We start from the raw sequence: 13,718 nt of genomic DNA, 5'->3' as shown, positions 1-13,718 counted from the left end.
GACTAGACTGGGCTCATGCTCAATTAAGTTGGTACAGAAATGAAAGAAGCTGGATGTGGAGGAGTTGAGAGACAAGCCTGCACTGATGCAATCAGAAACCTGCATAATGTGCACATTGTTATGTAAGGTTGTTATGTTTAAATCGAAATAAACTACATACCTACATAATGTTAGAATAATGGATGATATAACTAGGTTACCCTGTTCCATGTAAACACAATATCTTAAATGTGATCACAACCAGAATAAGACTTTCTAGAATTAGTTAAAAGCCCAATTCTCGTCTGTGCAGTCCCTGTGCAGGTTGATGTTAAAAGTTAAAACTGTGATCACTGCACACTGCCTTTTCAGTAAACCCTCACTGTTCCACTGGATCTACAGGCACAGCCACAGTCCACTTGAGTCAAATGTGTTTAAATTAGTTTTTTGTTTTAAGAGTCTTAATCTCTCCTTGTTTCTTCTCATTTCTCGTGTATTTTATATTTGCGCCTCTTGTGAGCTGTTATGTCTTTTATTTATGATGTCTTATTTATTCTTCTGTACAGCATTTTGGTCAACTTGATTGTTTTAAAGTGCTTAACAAATAAAGTTGGATTGGATTGGATCATTTAGCTCGGGCGCACTGAAACAGCTGTGAACAACTTGAAGTGAAGATTCAGGTGGACTACCACTTTGAGGAGGTTCAGAAGCCATGTTCGATGAAGACAAGTGTGCCACGCAGCTCTACGAGCACGACTTCTTGGGGGGAGTTCATTTGCACACTGGGAGTGGTAGGGAATGATTTCTCCTCTTAAATCCAAAGTTGGTTCTGTATTAATTTCTGTACTGAGTCTCCAATGTGACTGTGTTCTGGATGAATTAGCACAATCAGTTCTGTGATAATATCATATTGTTGTAAAACAACAAATACCAACACATTCTGGCCAGTCATGACTATTGTAACAGTAAGATGTCTAGCTGATGGCAGAGCTGTGTGGGAGAACTGATCTAATTAGCACCACTATGTAAGTAGCAGTCAATGTTTGTCAGACTGCTGTAGAATAACATTTTCTTCCAGCTCTGTCAGTCCTTCATGCTGTATGTTACATTATTCAGCTATTTGGTAAAATGTAGGCGTAAGGTGATCAGAAGCAACAGATGTTAAGCTGCACAACATGACACATTCCCACCTCTGGTGTAGTCAGAAAGTTAAAAGACGCAACAGAGTCGAAGCACTTCCTTGTTGCTCGTTTAACATGGAAGGTCAACAGTGGAAGAGAAGAAGTTAGCGTGGGAACTGGATAACTACTAAATTAAACTAGAATGATGGGTTCAAACCTATCTTTCTTTTGTGTTTTGTCTTAAGTGATTCCTGTGTGTCTCTCTTAAATTGTCCGCTAGATTGTGTCCAATAAGAAACTTCACAGACCGTTGATCTTAGCCAATGGGAAGCCAGCAGGCAAAGGATCCATTACGGTAAGAATCAGCACTGTCTTTAAAAGGTTCTCTCTCTCTCTCTCTCTCTCTCTCTCTCTCTCTGTATACAACCTCTCTTTCTTCCTGTCTTTCATGTTGATACACACACACACACACACACACACACACACACACACACACTCTGGATGCAAATGCAAGCACGCACACACACTCAGAGTGCATACTGCTTTAGGAGGCACAAGCAAAGCCCACACAGACAACATTTACTGTAGATGTTTTCACATCCTTCACCTTTGTCTGCTAACTAATGGGCTGTCAGGCGCACAGATAGTGGGAAATGAAAATCGTGCAATATATGTATTTATTTATAAGAGTTCATTTTCAATCATGGACCTATGGAGTAGCTGCTGCTGAAGAGAAGAATGACAGTGGGTCAGGAACAGCACGGCTTGAATTGTGATTTGAACTAATGCTGATGTGTGCCTGCTGCGCACCCTCTGGTTAAACTACCAGGGTACACACAAAGCGCAGTAATTGCTGGAACTCTTTTAATAAAAATGTTAATTAAACAAAATAAAGACTTGCAATTTGATTTACTATAAACATTTGTAGAATTGTGTGTTGCTGTTTGGCTGAGGAGAGGAGAAATTAGGATAAAACAGGATTCTAGCCCCTTCAAAAAGACTTCACAACAAACTGTCTCCATTCTGTGCAGGACTTCTTCGGGAAGTCAGACCCCTACCTGGAGTTTCACAAACAGGGAGAAGACGGCAAATGGATGCTGGTGCACAGGACAGAGGTGAGTCATCGGTGGGGATTAAAAGCACCTACATCTAACTGTCATTATTGTCAACCATGAGCTGTCATTGTCAGCAAAACCAGACCTTACAGAAGGTCATACACTGTAACTGTAACAGTAAGTGTTGGAGGCTGGATGGCACAGATTACAGCCCCACGTTTAGTTAACTCTACTGTGGCTACAGCTGCATTATATACCTGCTGCTGTGTAATTCAACGATTATGTGCCTATTTCTGTGTCTGTGACTTCAGGTCATTAAGAACACTTTAGATCCAGCATGGAAATCCTTCACTGTACCACTAATTTCTCTGTGCAATCGAGATGTGGACAGAAACATCAAGGTTAGTACTTAAGAGTTTCATATATTACAAAACTGGTGTGGTATGAAATTTGTACATTATTAAATGTTAGCAGTGCAGATTGACAGTGGAAAAATGGACAGAAAGTATCATGTTAATGCACTGGTTAAAAGTGTGTCAAAGTCATTTGATCTTGTTGTTTAGTCATAAAATGCTATGTAATAAATGCAAATCCTTAAAAATGTAACCAATTATAAATTCTCATAAAGGTTATCATTTTCGAATAGAGAATATTTCGGATGATCATACGTGCAAGTGTGACAAGCATGGTGAAGTGTAATGAGAGCAAAAATACCAGACAAATAACCACTTGAGTCTCAGAAAGGAAGCTGCACAAGCTGACCATGACACAGAAAACATGATGGCATGATGTGATGTGTTCTACAAAATAACAGGTCCTGTGTTACGACTACGATAATGATGGAGGCCACGACTTCATAGGAGAGTTTCAAACCACGGTTACCAAGATGAGTGAAGCTCAGAACTCAGTGGAGGTAAAACACATTCTGCATAAGTTTAATAAAGTGTTCGTCAATTCAATTTAGTGTTCATATCAGTATGTAACATTAGGTTCTGAACAATCTTTAATTCAGTTAGGGTTTAAGTACAGATTAGAGCTGAACATTTGTACTTACAGTGTAACCCCAGTGCAAAACGCAGGTATCTCACTGGTTCCCATTAGCCTTAGCTCTGCTTTCATTCACATAGCAGGCTTAATATTTGCATTAAGATGATTATACACTAATGAAAACCTACCTGTGAATATTATATCCCATTTCTGCCAGCAAATCCTCCAAAATGTTACACACTGGACCTTTAATATGCAAGCAATATATATTAACATGCTTCTTAGACCCTTAGTGGGGTCAGTATGCTGTTAGCATGATAACATTATTCCGTATACTAAGTCTAATGAGACATAATATAGCCCCTACAGTAACCAGTGGAAGATGAGGCAGTCTGACAGCTCAGTGGATTGACTCAGCACCTGCCAAATACAGGTTAAGAGCAGGTTTTTTTTCAGCTCACATGCCACCATGGCTGCTTTTTTTCTTGTAGTGATAAATAAAATCATTCTCAAGAATAGGGATTATGGATACATGATATATTCCATATTTCTACTGTGTTTACAATTTTAAAGTCTAGACAAAAAGAGTGGCTTGGAGAAATGTTCAGTGACCTGCCACAGTAAAATCTTCATTTCAGACCCTGGTAGACTGTTGAATTACGATGTCTTGAAACAAAACATAAACCAATCTGATTTTGGTAGTTTATCCACTCAACATTTTCCTTTCCATGTGTGTAATGGGAATTACAGCCTCACTGGGCTGCTAATGTGGTTAAAGACTTTTATTCTTTTTTCCCCTTAACTGCAACAAATACTGGCTTACCTGAATGTTACCAGAGGTTATGAAGAATATGTTTTTGTTAAAGTAAGTGTTAAATTTGCCTTATTCACCTCGAACGTTCTAAGGAGCTTGAGGGGTACACCTACCACTTCCGGGAACTCTCTTGTCGCGATTTCTCTTAGCGGCAATGGCGCCGCACTGCTGTGTTCCCCAGTGCACTTCGTCACACAGGAAAAAATCCAACAGAGGGCAAACATTTCACCGTTTTCCAGAGGATAAGGGACTACGTTGAGAGTGGATAAAAAATATCAGAAGGGATCCTGGTCGTAATTTTAAGGTAAGTTTTCAGATAGCTGGTGCTTTGATATTGTATCGCTAACCAGGCTAGCTAGAACTAGCAAGTTCAAGTTTTAGTAGATAGATTAAGGCAGAGAGCCAGGTTGTTGACATTTACCGCCTAGTCCAAAATTAGTAGTATGTTATTTAAATCTAAGCATGCCGCCGGACCCCCCTAGAGGGGTTATATCCTTCTCACCTTTTTCACCCCTGACCCGTTTTCATGTCTGCACCATAGAAGCACGCCTCAGTGTCATCCAGAACTGTGCTGAATGAGCATGGCTGTGATGGTAGAGGAAACGGGGGATCATCACCAGCCCTGGTAGACTGTGCTGTGTGGTAGGTAAGCACAGATCCCTTTGGAAGGTCTCCAAAGTCGGTGGGGACAAGAGCAGCAGACTGCTTTCTGTTCTCCTCCAGCAGCTTGAACATCTGACTCTTGCTCTGTATTGCACTCAGGTTTCAGTGTAGGCTCTCTGCAAAGGCAGATGATGGAACACAGGGCAGTACAGATTCGACATCACCCCTTCAGAAGAGCGTTGCCTCTTTGGCGGGGGTGCGTTGGTCACTGGTGGTTTCAGCTTCAAAACACTTACAGAGCTCACCATTCTTGGACTGACACCCAGGGCCCTTGATGGAATGTGCCAGGCTTCAGGCAATGACGTCTTGCTAGTCATTGGGGGGCAGACGTGTAGCCCATCTTGACAAAGTGAGCCAGAGTATAGAGCAGCCCGATGAGATGGTTGCACTGTCTCAAGCCAACTTTGCAGTTGCACTGTGTCTCCCTTATGTATGGCTGCTCAAGTGACAGCTCCACCTGAAAAGATAATCAAAGTTTACACACTTGACACTTCAGAGTTGCTAATAACAAATACATAACATATGGATTAATAAATATATATACATACACTGAGTGTGCAGTGAATTAGGTACATCTGGCATTTTAATGTTCTGCCATGAAAATCTTATAGGTTGTTTTACAATGTCATTTGCGGACATAACTTGAAATATACCTAATATCTTGGACACTCATTGTACAAAAAAGTCAGGGTTGTGGAATAGCTCATAGTATGGATTTTAGACGTAGTTACTTGTGTTATTTTAAGTAATGACATTCCATTGTATGTCATGTCAATTTTAAACAGACACATGATTTGTATACCTAAAGCTAAATACATTTTGAAGAACCTTCCTCGACCCTGGATACACTGCTCCAAGAACTGAGCAACTCTTATCTTAACATGAATGTTACTTACCTTACCTTATCACTTACCTGATAGTTATACTATCATTATACTATCCTTAAGCACAAACATGCACCTAGCCCTGTCTTGCTCTGCTAATTTGAAACAACATAATATTTTAGAAAATATCAATGAGGCGTATGTGATATCACATCAGTTACAGGTAACTTAGGTTTATTTTGTTCTTCTGAACAGGCTTAAAGTTGTTGTGTCATAACTTCACAGTTTCGACTTTAAGCCTTTTCAGAAGAACAAAATAAACCTAAGTTAAATCAGGCAAAATGAACCTATTTAGTATACAGGTAACATGTTAATGAGATAAAATGTTATTTTCAGTCAGACAGGGATAGGTACATTGTTGATATGAACAACAATGCAGTCCGTAGTTTTGTGAAACACCAAAATGCTTTTTTTAAAACTGTTATAACAGAAAGGCACAAAAATAATTGGGAAAGACAGAGGAATACCAGGAATTGAGGTTGTGAAATGGTGAAAATAGAATTCTTCATGTTCAGAGACTTTTATTTTGAAACCATAACTCTTATTTTGAAAGTAGAGAGCGGTCGTTTTCCCTCTTTTCGCGCATTTCTTTTATGCCGTTATTGGTGCAGAAGTCACTGACGATGTAAGTTATACTTAATGCTACTGTGAGATTAATGTGGTGATTTATCGTAGTTCTCACTCCAGATTTCTGTTCAGTGTGTTTGATGAACTCCTGCAATATCAGTGAGGAGTTGTTCCAGCAACTAGTCTGTTACAGTATTAGCTGTGTGTTGAGCTAAGCTAGCTTGGCTGTCTTGTGGAAGTGTAACATGGCTTCGTTGTCACTTTAGAAATGTAGTGGTTCACTGTTAGTGTTTATGACTTACATATATGTATATACAGGTATGCATTTATAGTAATTAAGCGCATATATTAATGTTATCAGTAATAACTCAATTCTGTTTCTGTGTTTATTTCAGAAACTGATCTGTCATGCACCATCATACTGCATCGTTTATAATATACTCATTCTGGCAGTAAAGACTATGAACGAACTGGTGACTGCGTGTGCTCTGACCGGAGCCCTGTAGTGGCTGATTTCCACACACACCAGTTTCAGGGTTCAATACCCAACATAGAAAGTTGAGTGTTCGATTAAGAAAGAGGAACAGGTGAAGAAAGAGAGAGAGAGATTTTATCAGAAGGAGGAAGAGATATGCAGAGTCGTCATACTCGAACACACACAGTCACACACATTGAGTTGTTATTATTATCTGGGGCGTTTTTGTCCAAGAAATGTAACTGCCCTGTTGATACATCTTATGGCCATTCAGACTGGGTCACTGTTACTGTAACACACACACACACACACACACACACACACACACACACCAAGAAAAATGCAAAGACACTTTCAGTGCATGTACAATGAGAGCACACACACTCTGTGCCAGCTATACATATGCACACACACAGTGTACCTTTTTTTTCCCGCTTCTCTATCTCTCCAACAATTTTGCAGCTTTGTGAGCTAGAACCAGGCTCCAGATGTAGCAGCTACAGATAATGTAGTTTGTTACATGCATGATTTTGTGGCATTTCCCTTAAAGTGTGTTCTGAGATTGGACACCTTTATGCATCTTTGTATTTTAATAGGAGTCAATACATTTGTGCTCTAAGAATGTAATGGTGTAAAAATGTTTTTCCCAAATGGTGGAATTCTCAGCTAAAGACATAACACTGTCTGTGGAAAAAATGAATGCTACATTTCCTTCCAGAACCCTGGCCATCTGTTTTAACCCCGACACGTCGCTGCTGTACTGGAAAACATAGCTCCACAGGAGTGTCCTTTGTAGCATTTTGTACATTGGACCAGAACCTCTCTTGTGATTGTGTGGAGTATATTTCTGGCTCAAGGTCTTGGTCAAGTACAAGAGAGTTGTTGTGCAGAGGGGACTTTACTTGTGATCTTGTACAGGAATGCTGCCAGCATAAGAGGTTGTGTTGTGAATGTCTCCTGGGGGCAGATAGCCGCTAGATCTTCTGTTAAATTCAGGGCACACACGCACAGACAGACAATGACAAGCTTCATTGTTATTTTCACCTTATTGATGGAAATTAGGCTTTAAAGCAAAGAGCAAAGTGCTGTTGCCATAGTGACGCTTTGTGCTGTTGATGACAATGTTCGCACCATGATGATAAGTGAGGAAGAAAAATATGTACAAGAGCGTTAAAAAGAGCATTAATGGTTTGTCTGTATGTATGAATGTAGTTTTTTGTCAGTGAAGAGATTTGATCCTCTCTGCATTGACCAAACATTCACAGTTAAATATTTATTCTTTTATTTTTGGTCACTCAAATTAGTGACCAAACTTTTTCTGGGACCTGTAGCTTTGGCCTCAGCTATTAAGACCATGTTCCATGTTTCTTGTTTTAAAGTGAGTCACATAGAAACATTAAAAAGTCACCTATGGGGCGCACTGATAGCTCACCTGGTCGAGCTGGTGCCCCATGCCGTGGGTTCGACTCCGACCTACGGGCCTTTTGCTGCGTGTCCTCCCCCACAAAAAGGTACCTACTACCAACGGCTTATGCTGAATGAAATCTGCTCCTGACAGATGTTATTTCAGCTGTCAAAATGGTCCCTCACCCTCTAGAAATAAGAAGCTTCTTGTCATGGCCCCTGTATGTCCTAAATTCATTTATTCCATGTTCTGCAGGATAAAATACACCTAGTGACACAAAGTGAAAATATGATTTTAGCGTAGAGTTTCACTTTTGGTTGTGTAGAGAATCACGTGGCCAGTGCTGCGGGTTACACACTGAAGCTATCAAAGGCCATACCCTTTCACTGACAGTGCAACCCCCCTCAGCCAAAGAGTCTTTTTTGGGCATTGGTTGTTTTGCTAGCTGGAAAAACTGCTTCAACCACGAGGCCAGCATACTGCTTCTGTCTACCTCTTAATTAACTGACCGAATGTCTCAAACATTATTTGAATTTAGAGCAGTAAACTGTTAATTGCATATGTAACATGCTAGAGTGGAAAGCTTGACAGGCATTGCAGCCGGAACCGAGTGGGGCGGGGTTTAGCGATGGTCATTTGCAGCCACATGTCAACTGAAGATGTGTCTGTACGGGGCATAAAATCAAAAAGCCTTGCCCTCTACATGTTGTATTGTAGGTCCCATGTCATTGCTGAATAGCTGATGTAGTAGAATGTAATTCCTCTCGTCTGTGCTCTGGTCAGTTCTTGATGACCAGGTAAAATCAGAATGGGGAGTTTTTACTTGTCCAGCAGTGATGTGCTTTGAAGTTTACGGGCATTAGGACTCTCTACATCCAGCGTCTCTGTTGTAGATGACTGAGGTGAATGAAAAACACTCACACGTCATCTGCCAGCAGTCGAGTGTTTCAGTAAAAGGTTGGACAGTGTTGGGCAGCTCTTAGCCGTGGAAATATTTCACTGCTGAGTGTAAATCAGGACATACCGTTAAGGCAAACATCCAACGTGCCGTGTTAAAATAGAAATATCACAGTTCTTAGAGGTTATTGACTGATTTCCTCTCTCGGATTCTTGCTTGTTTGTAATGAGCAGACTCTCAGTGCAGTGTGAACATTTGCCTGTTCTAGTAGTGGTGAGATGAGCAAATTTAAGGCGAAATGGGAACTCCTAAATCCTCGCTGCTCCATCCTAATCTTTTGCCTTTTGTCACAGACCTGCATCTGTCACTGATGCGCACACACACAAACACACACACACACACACACATACATAATGCTGTCTTAACACACATATACTTCTTGTCTCATGCTTACAAACTCATTTACATACACACACGTGAGCACAAACATATAATATCCTCGGTCACACACGATTTACATACAAACTGCCAAAGCATGACTTTGGGACACACACAAACACACACACATGCACAAATCCAAACACAGTATCTTTGTCAAACAGACATTTTATCAAACATACTTCTGCACTCTGAACAAGGCTTTATACTGTAGGTGTGCAGACACACACATGCAATATATTCAAAACATGCACCTTCCCTGCTTACGCACATTGACTGATTTAGGCAAGCACATATAATCTCACGCAGGCGCTCAATCACCGATGACATCTTCTCCTCACGTACACACTGCCACACAGATTTTACATATGCACACATAGAGCGAAAGCTGTGGTGCACAAATACACACCCGCACACACACGCATGCAGAAAGAGCTGTTCTGCGGTGTTCAATCAGACTTAGAATGGCTCTAATCCTAATCTCCAGAAAGGGAAAGTCTCTCCTTGGGGCTGTGGGAGCTGGAGGCGAGAGCAGCGTTTCTCTGTTACACACTCCAACACAAAGAGACAGCCTGCTACTGCTGATGGGCTGTTTGTGAAAGACTCATTTCAACTGAATTGTGCTATTATTCATATCTTATGTTTGATATCATTCAGAGCTGTGTAGAGCGTAGTGCTCGTGTCCCTGTGGATTCATGGAGAAAACAAACTTTTCATGAATGAGAGCACAGACAAGCATCTTCACAGCTCAAGATGTTGATACAGACAATATCAGTGAAGACACATAGCTGTTTTTTCAGGGTTTTTTTTTTTTTGGTTTATTGCCAAAGCCTGAGACTATATGATTGTGCTACAATGTTTAAATTACACTAATGTAATGTTTTATGTCTTTCAGAGTTTCGGGGGGACCTTTATTCAAATGAAGTATTTTCTGATTTGGTTATTTCCTCACAACATATTTATTATAACATCAGTGATTATGACTATTGCAGGGTTCCAGAGTGCGACCAATTTGGTCGCACATGCGACCAAAATTTTTAAGAGTGCGACTAATAATTTTTCTAGGTCGCACTGGTGCACCTGACGCTGCCCGGGTGAAAACATACATTTATTTCGCAAGCGCATCATCTCTCTGTGACCGAACTCAAACACTCATGGTAAGATCATATCGTGTTCTAAACCAATAAGAGACAGAGCTCGGGCGGGTCTTTGCCTCTGATTGGCTGTGGTCCTGTTCACCGCGCTAAGTCGCGTGTGTTTAAAAATTGCCGAGCCCCGGTCCTTCGGCGACAGCATCAGACTCGGAACCAGAGGAGGAGACAACCGAGTCTGGGATAGAGCCCGGCTCGGAGACCCAAATTAAAAAGGCCAAAATATATTCCTTCAGGCAGGACTGGCTGAAACAATTTCCCTGGCTGAGGTACAACAAAGGACGTAACGCAATGCACTGCATGTACTGTCAGGAGTGCGGTCAGAATATGGCCGGAAAAAGTGCGTTCGTGAGCGGGTCAACAACGTTTCGTATCGAAACTTTAAAAAAACATAACATGTCTAAAAAAATACACGAAATGCCGTGACAAGTGTGTGTAGAGAAAGTGGCCCCTCTCCCAGCTGCATTTCAGCGGCAGGTAGTAGTAATCAGGTCCTCTTTTATTTGGAAATGTTTTATTTTGCTTAGTGTTTTAGTTTGAAATGTTCAATTTCAGCTCAGTGAAGCACTTTAAACACTTTATTTTTCTTTTTATATATAATTGTGCTTCAAATAAAGACAAGCATTTCTCTACACTTTATTCTTGTTTAAAAATCATTCACATTATATAAAAGTTATGGAGAGCGATAAAAAGATGACCTTATGGCGTTAAAGGCGAAGCAATGAAAAATTTGGGTGCACCTACATTTTGGGCTGGTGCACCTAAAAAAAAAAAAAAAGTTAGGCGCACCAGTGCAACCAATGCAAAAAGTTAGTCTGGAGCCCTGCTACTGAATACATCTACTGATTCTCAAATGAAAATCGGTATTCAAAAATGGCCGAGTCTAAAATAATTAAAGGGGCAGTCTTCCAGTTTTACACATGAAGTTCAGTTTACTACTCATGGTACGTGCTACTAAAATCTATAATATCTTCTGTAGCATCCAGAGTTTGAAATTATGTCATGATGGTTATATTGGTTTAAGATTGAGACTTTTCAATGTAAAGCCTGCATTAGAAACTTGAGGGGTGTTTTGAAAGACAGACTATTTAGAGGGCAGGGAGGGTCTAATAAAGATGCTAGTGAAATGCATTATGGGAATTGTAGGATCCATTGCTTTTGGAGATTGCCCCATACAAGGAAGTACATTTCTGTAGTGTTGTTTTTGTTTTATCAGTGCTAAGTTACTGTAAATGAAACTTATTTCCTGCAGATGTTTCACATTAAAAGCGTACAATGTAAGTGTGTGCTTTTTGAGCTACAATAGGGCTTTAAATGTAGCATCTGTGCAGGAAATGTTGAATTACATTAATATTTAACACCAATGAAAAAAACAGCAAAATTGAATCAACTCTAATGAATTAGTGAGTGAGAGCAGGCATTGCTGCGTTGCAACAGCGTTTTGGTGATGTGTTCTCTCCCTTGTCAGGACGCACAAATCTCATACAGCACCACTTTGAGACTCACCCGGGCATGACGGTGCGTTCACGGCCCTATCGGTTACCTGAACACACAAGAAAAGTAGTTCAGAAGGAACTGAAAGCCATGCTGGAGATGGGAGTAATAGAAGAGTCCAACAGTGCCTGGTGTAGCCCTATTGTTCTGGTGCTTAAAAAGGATGGGTCTATTCGGTTCTGTGTGCACTATCGCAAGGTGAATGACGTGTCACAGTTTGCCTACCCGAACCCAAGCATTTATTAAAGAGATATAATAAAAGCAAACAGAGGAAAATAGACTATATACAATCTAACTAAAAGGAAATAAGCTACAGGAAAAGGTGTGTGTCTGTTTGTGTGTGTGTGCGCGCATTGGGGGTTGCGCGCCAGGAAAGGTGTGTGTCCTTTGTCCTCTGACCAGATGTTTCATTGTATGAAACGCTTGTTGGTGAGAGACAAAAAGCATGGAGGAGCGGGAGGGTTGGAGTTCCCTCTTCTTGTGTATGTGCTGAGGTTTAGGCTGAATATGTGTGTGTCTGATCCTAGATTAATGGTGCCGTTAAAAGGGAGTTAGTTGCATGCAAAGACGGTGTCTGTGTGAAGCATAACATCAAACTAACATCACCTTAGCACTGTCTGAAAGACTACAGTTACTACAGTAACCTGCGTTAATCATTTCAACAACATAACCTGAATAAAACACATCAGTACAGTAACATTAACAGTAATTAAACAGTCCTTGCTTTGCGTTAACTCTTAAGTTACCTAAAACTGTCTATGTCCAGTAGGTTACCAACAGTCCAAAGGAGAGAGGAAGGAGAGTTGGCGGTGCGTGGATCAGCTGGCGGTCCTTTGAGCCAGGCTGAAAAGAGTTGTGGTTCTGAAGTCCAAATGTCTCTGCTGTGCGATGTCCGCTGGTGTAGATTGCAAGAGGAAAGACGTTCCAGTCATTGCTCTGCAGAGGTAATGTCTTGGCATTAACTTTGCGTTACTTCGTTAAAGTCAGCTGGCAGACTTTTTGTTTAAAGCTGCAGATGCTTGTTGAATCCCGTTAGTGGTGCACTAACCAGGGATCGCAGGAAAAGGTAGGCTCTTGTGCCGTACTTTACTCCTTAGTTTCATTTCAACTTTGTTCTGTTGAATGGCGTCCAAGATTGACTGTAGGGAAATGTTGCACGGAAAAATACTCGAAAGGACAAGGCAGCAGGAAAAGAGTCAAGCTTTTATAATTCAAAGTCAATGTAGATCACAATGCAGGTACCTGTCTCCTTGTTTCATAGTACAATTGACGATGCCGTCAAGTTAAAGAAAGCAGGTAGGGGTACATGGCAAAAAACATCCATGTAAGGCAATAGACTTTCTAGGCACCACCATAGATAACGTCCTGATGCAAGCTATTCTGCCTCTCGAAAAAATGTAATTGCATCAGAGAGGTTATAAAAAAAGCGTCAGAGGCAGTAGTTATTTTAAAAGAGAATTGCTTGGGGATCTTAATTTCGATATGCATGTTATTCCCAAGGGACACTGCTTTATATCCAGGCTTCTGCACCTCTCCAGATCTGTAGAGAAACTTCATGATATGGTGAGCTTGGATGAGGGCTGCAGATCTAAGCTCCAGTTCTGGTCTCCTCTGTGTGATAAAAGGAATGGCATCTCTTCCTTTTACAATTTGCAACTAGAATCATCATTTGCTATTAAATTATACACAGATGCAGCCCCTTCTGTTATTTTTATTTTTTCTATGATAATCAGTGGTTTGCAGACATATGGCAAAAAGAAATGTCCGCCTTGCTGACAAATGCCTCT

The 13,718-nt window shown here is 40.8% G+C and overlaps 2 protein-coding genes across 7 annotated transcripts in view; both read left to right on the top strand.

The window, feature by feature from the left end:
* The window catches only part of LOC127353460 (protein NLRC5-like), a 180,870-nt gene that overhangs the window by 92,624 nt on the left and 74,528 nt on the right, over positions 1-13,718 (top strand). The window contains exon 1 of one of the 6 annotated variants that reach the window (XM_051382721.1): positions 6,056-6,128. The exons of 2 other annotated variants lie outside the window; for them this stretch is intronic. Coding sequence is in view for 1 of the 4 variants with exons in the window: in XM_051382725.1 (XP_051238685.1) it covers positions 6,097-6,128 (32 nt within the window). In the remaining 3 variants the exon portion in view is untranslated. Of the gene's footprint in view, positions 1-6,055; positions 6,129-12,700; positions 12,876-13,718 lie in introns of those variants that run through there. 3 more of the 6 variants (XM_051382725.1, XM_051382719.1, XM_051382724.1) reach the window with 3 other exon arrangements.
* cpne2 (copine II) overlaps positions 747-13,718 on the top strand; it is a 247,181-nt gene continuing 234,209 nt past the window's right edge. The window contains exon 1 of the mRNA XM_051382686.1: positions 747-770. The gene's annotated coding sequence lies outside the window, so the exon portion shown is untranslated. The remainder of the gene's footprint in view (positions 771-13,718) is intronic.

This window comes from Dicentrarchus labrax, unplaced genomic scaffold (genome assembly GCF_905237075.1).
Source record: "Dicentrarchus labrax unplaced genomic scaffold, dlabrax2021, whole genome shotgun sequence".
Lineage (NCBI taxonomy): Eukaryota > Metazoa > Chordata > Actinopteri > Moronidae > Dicentrarchus > Dicentrarchus labrax.
This window is presented reverse-complemented; position numbering and strand designations above follow the sequence as displayed.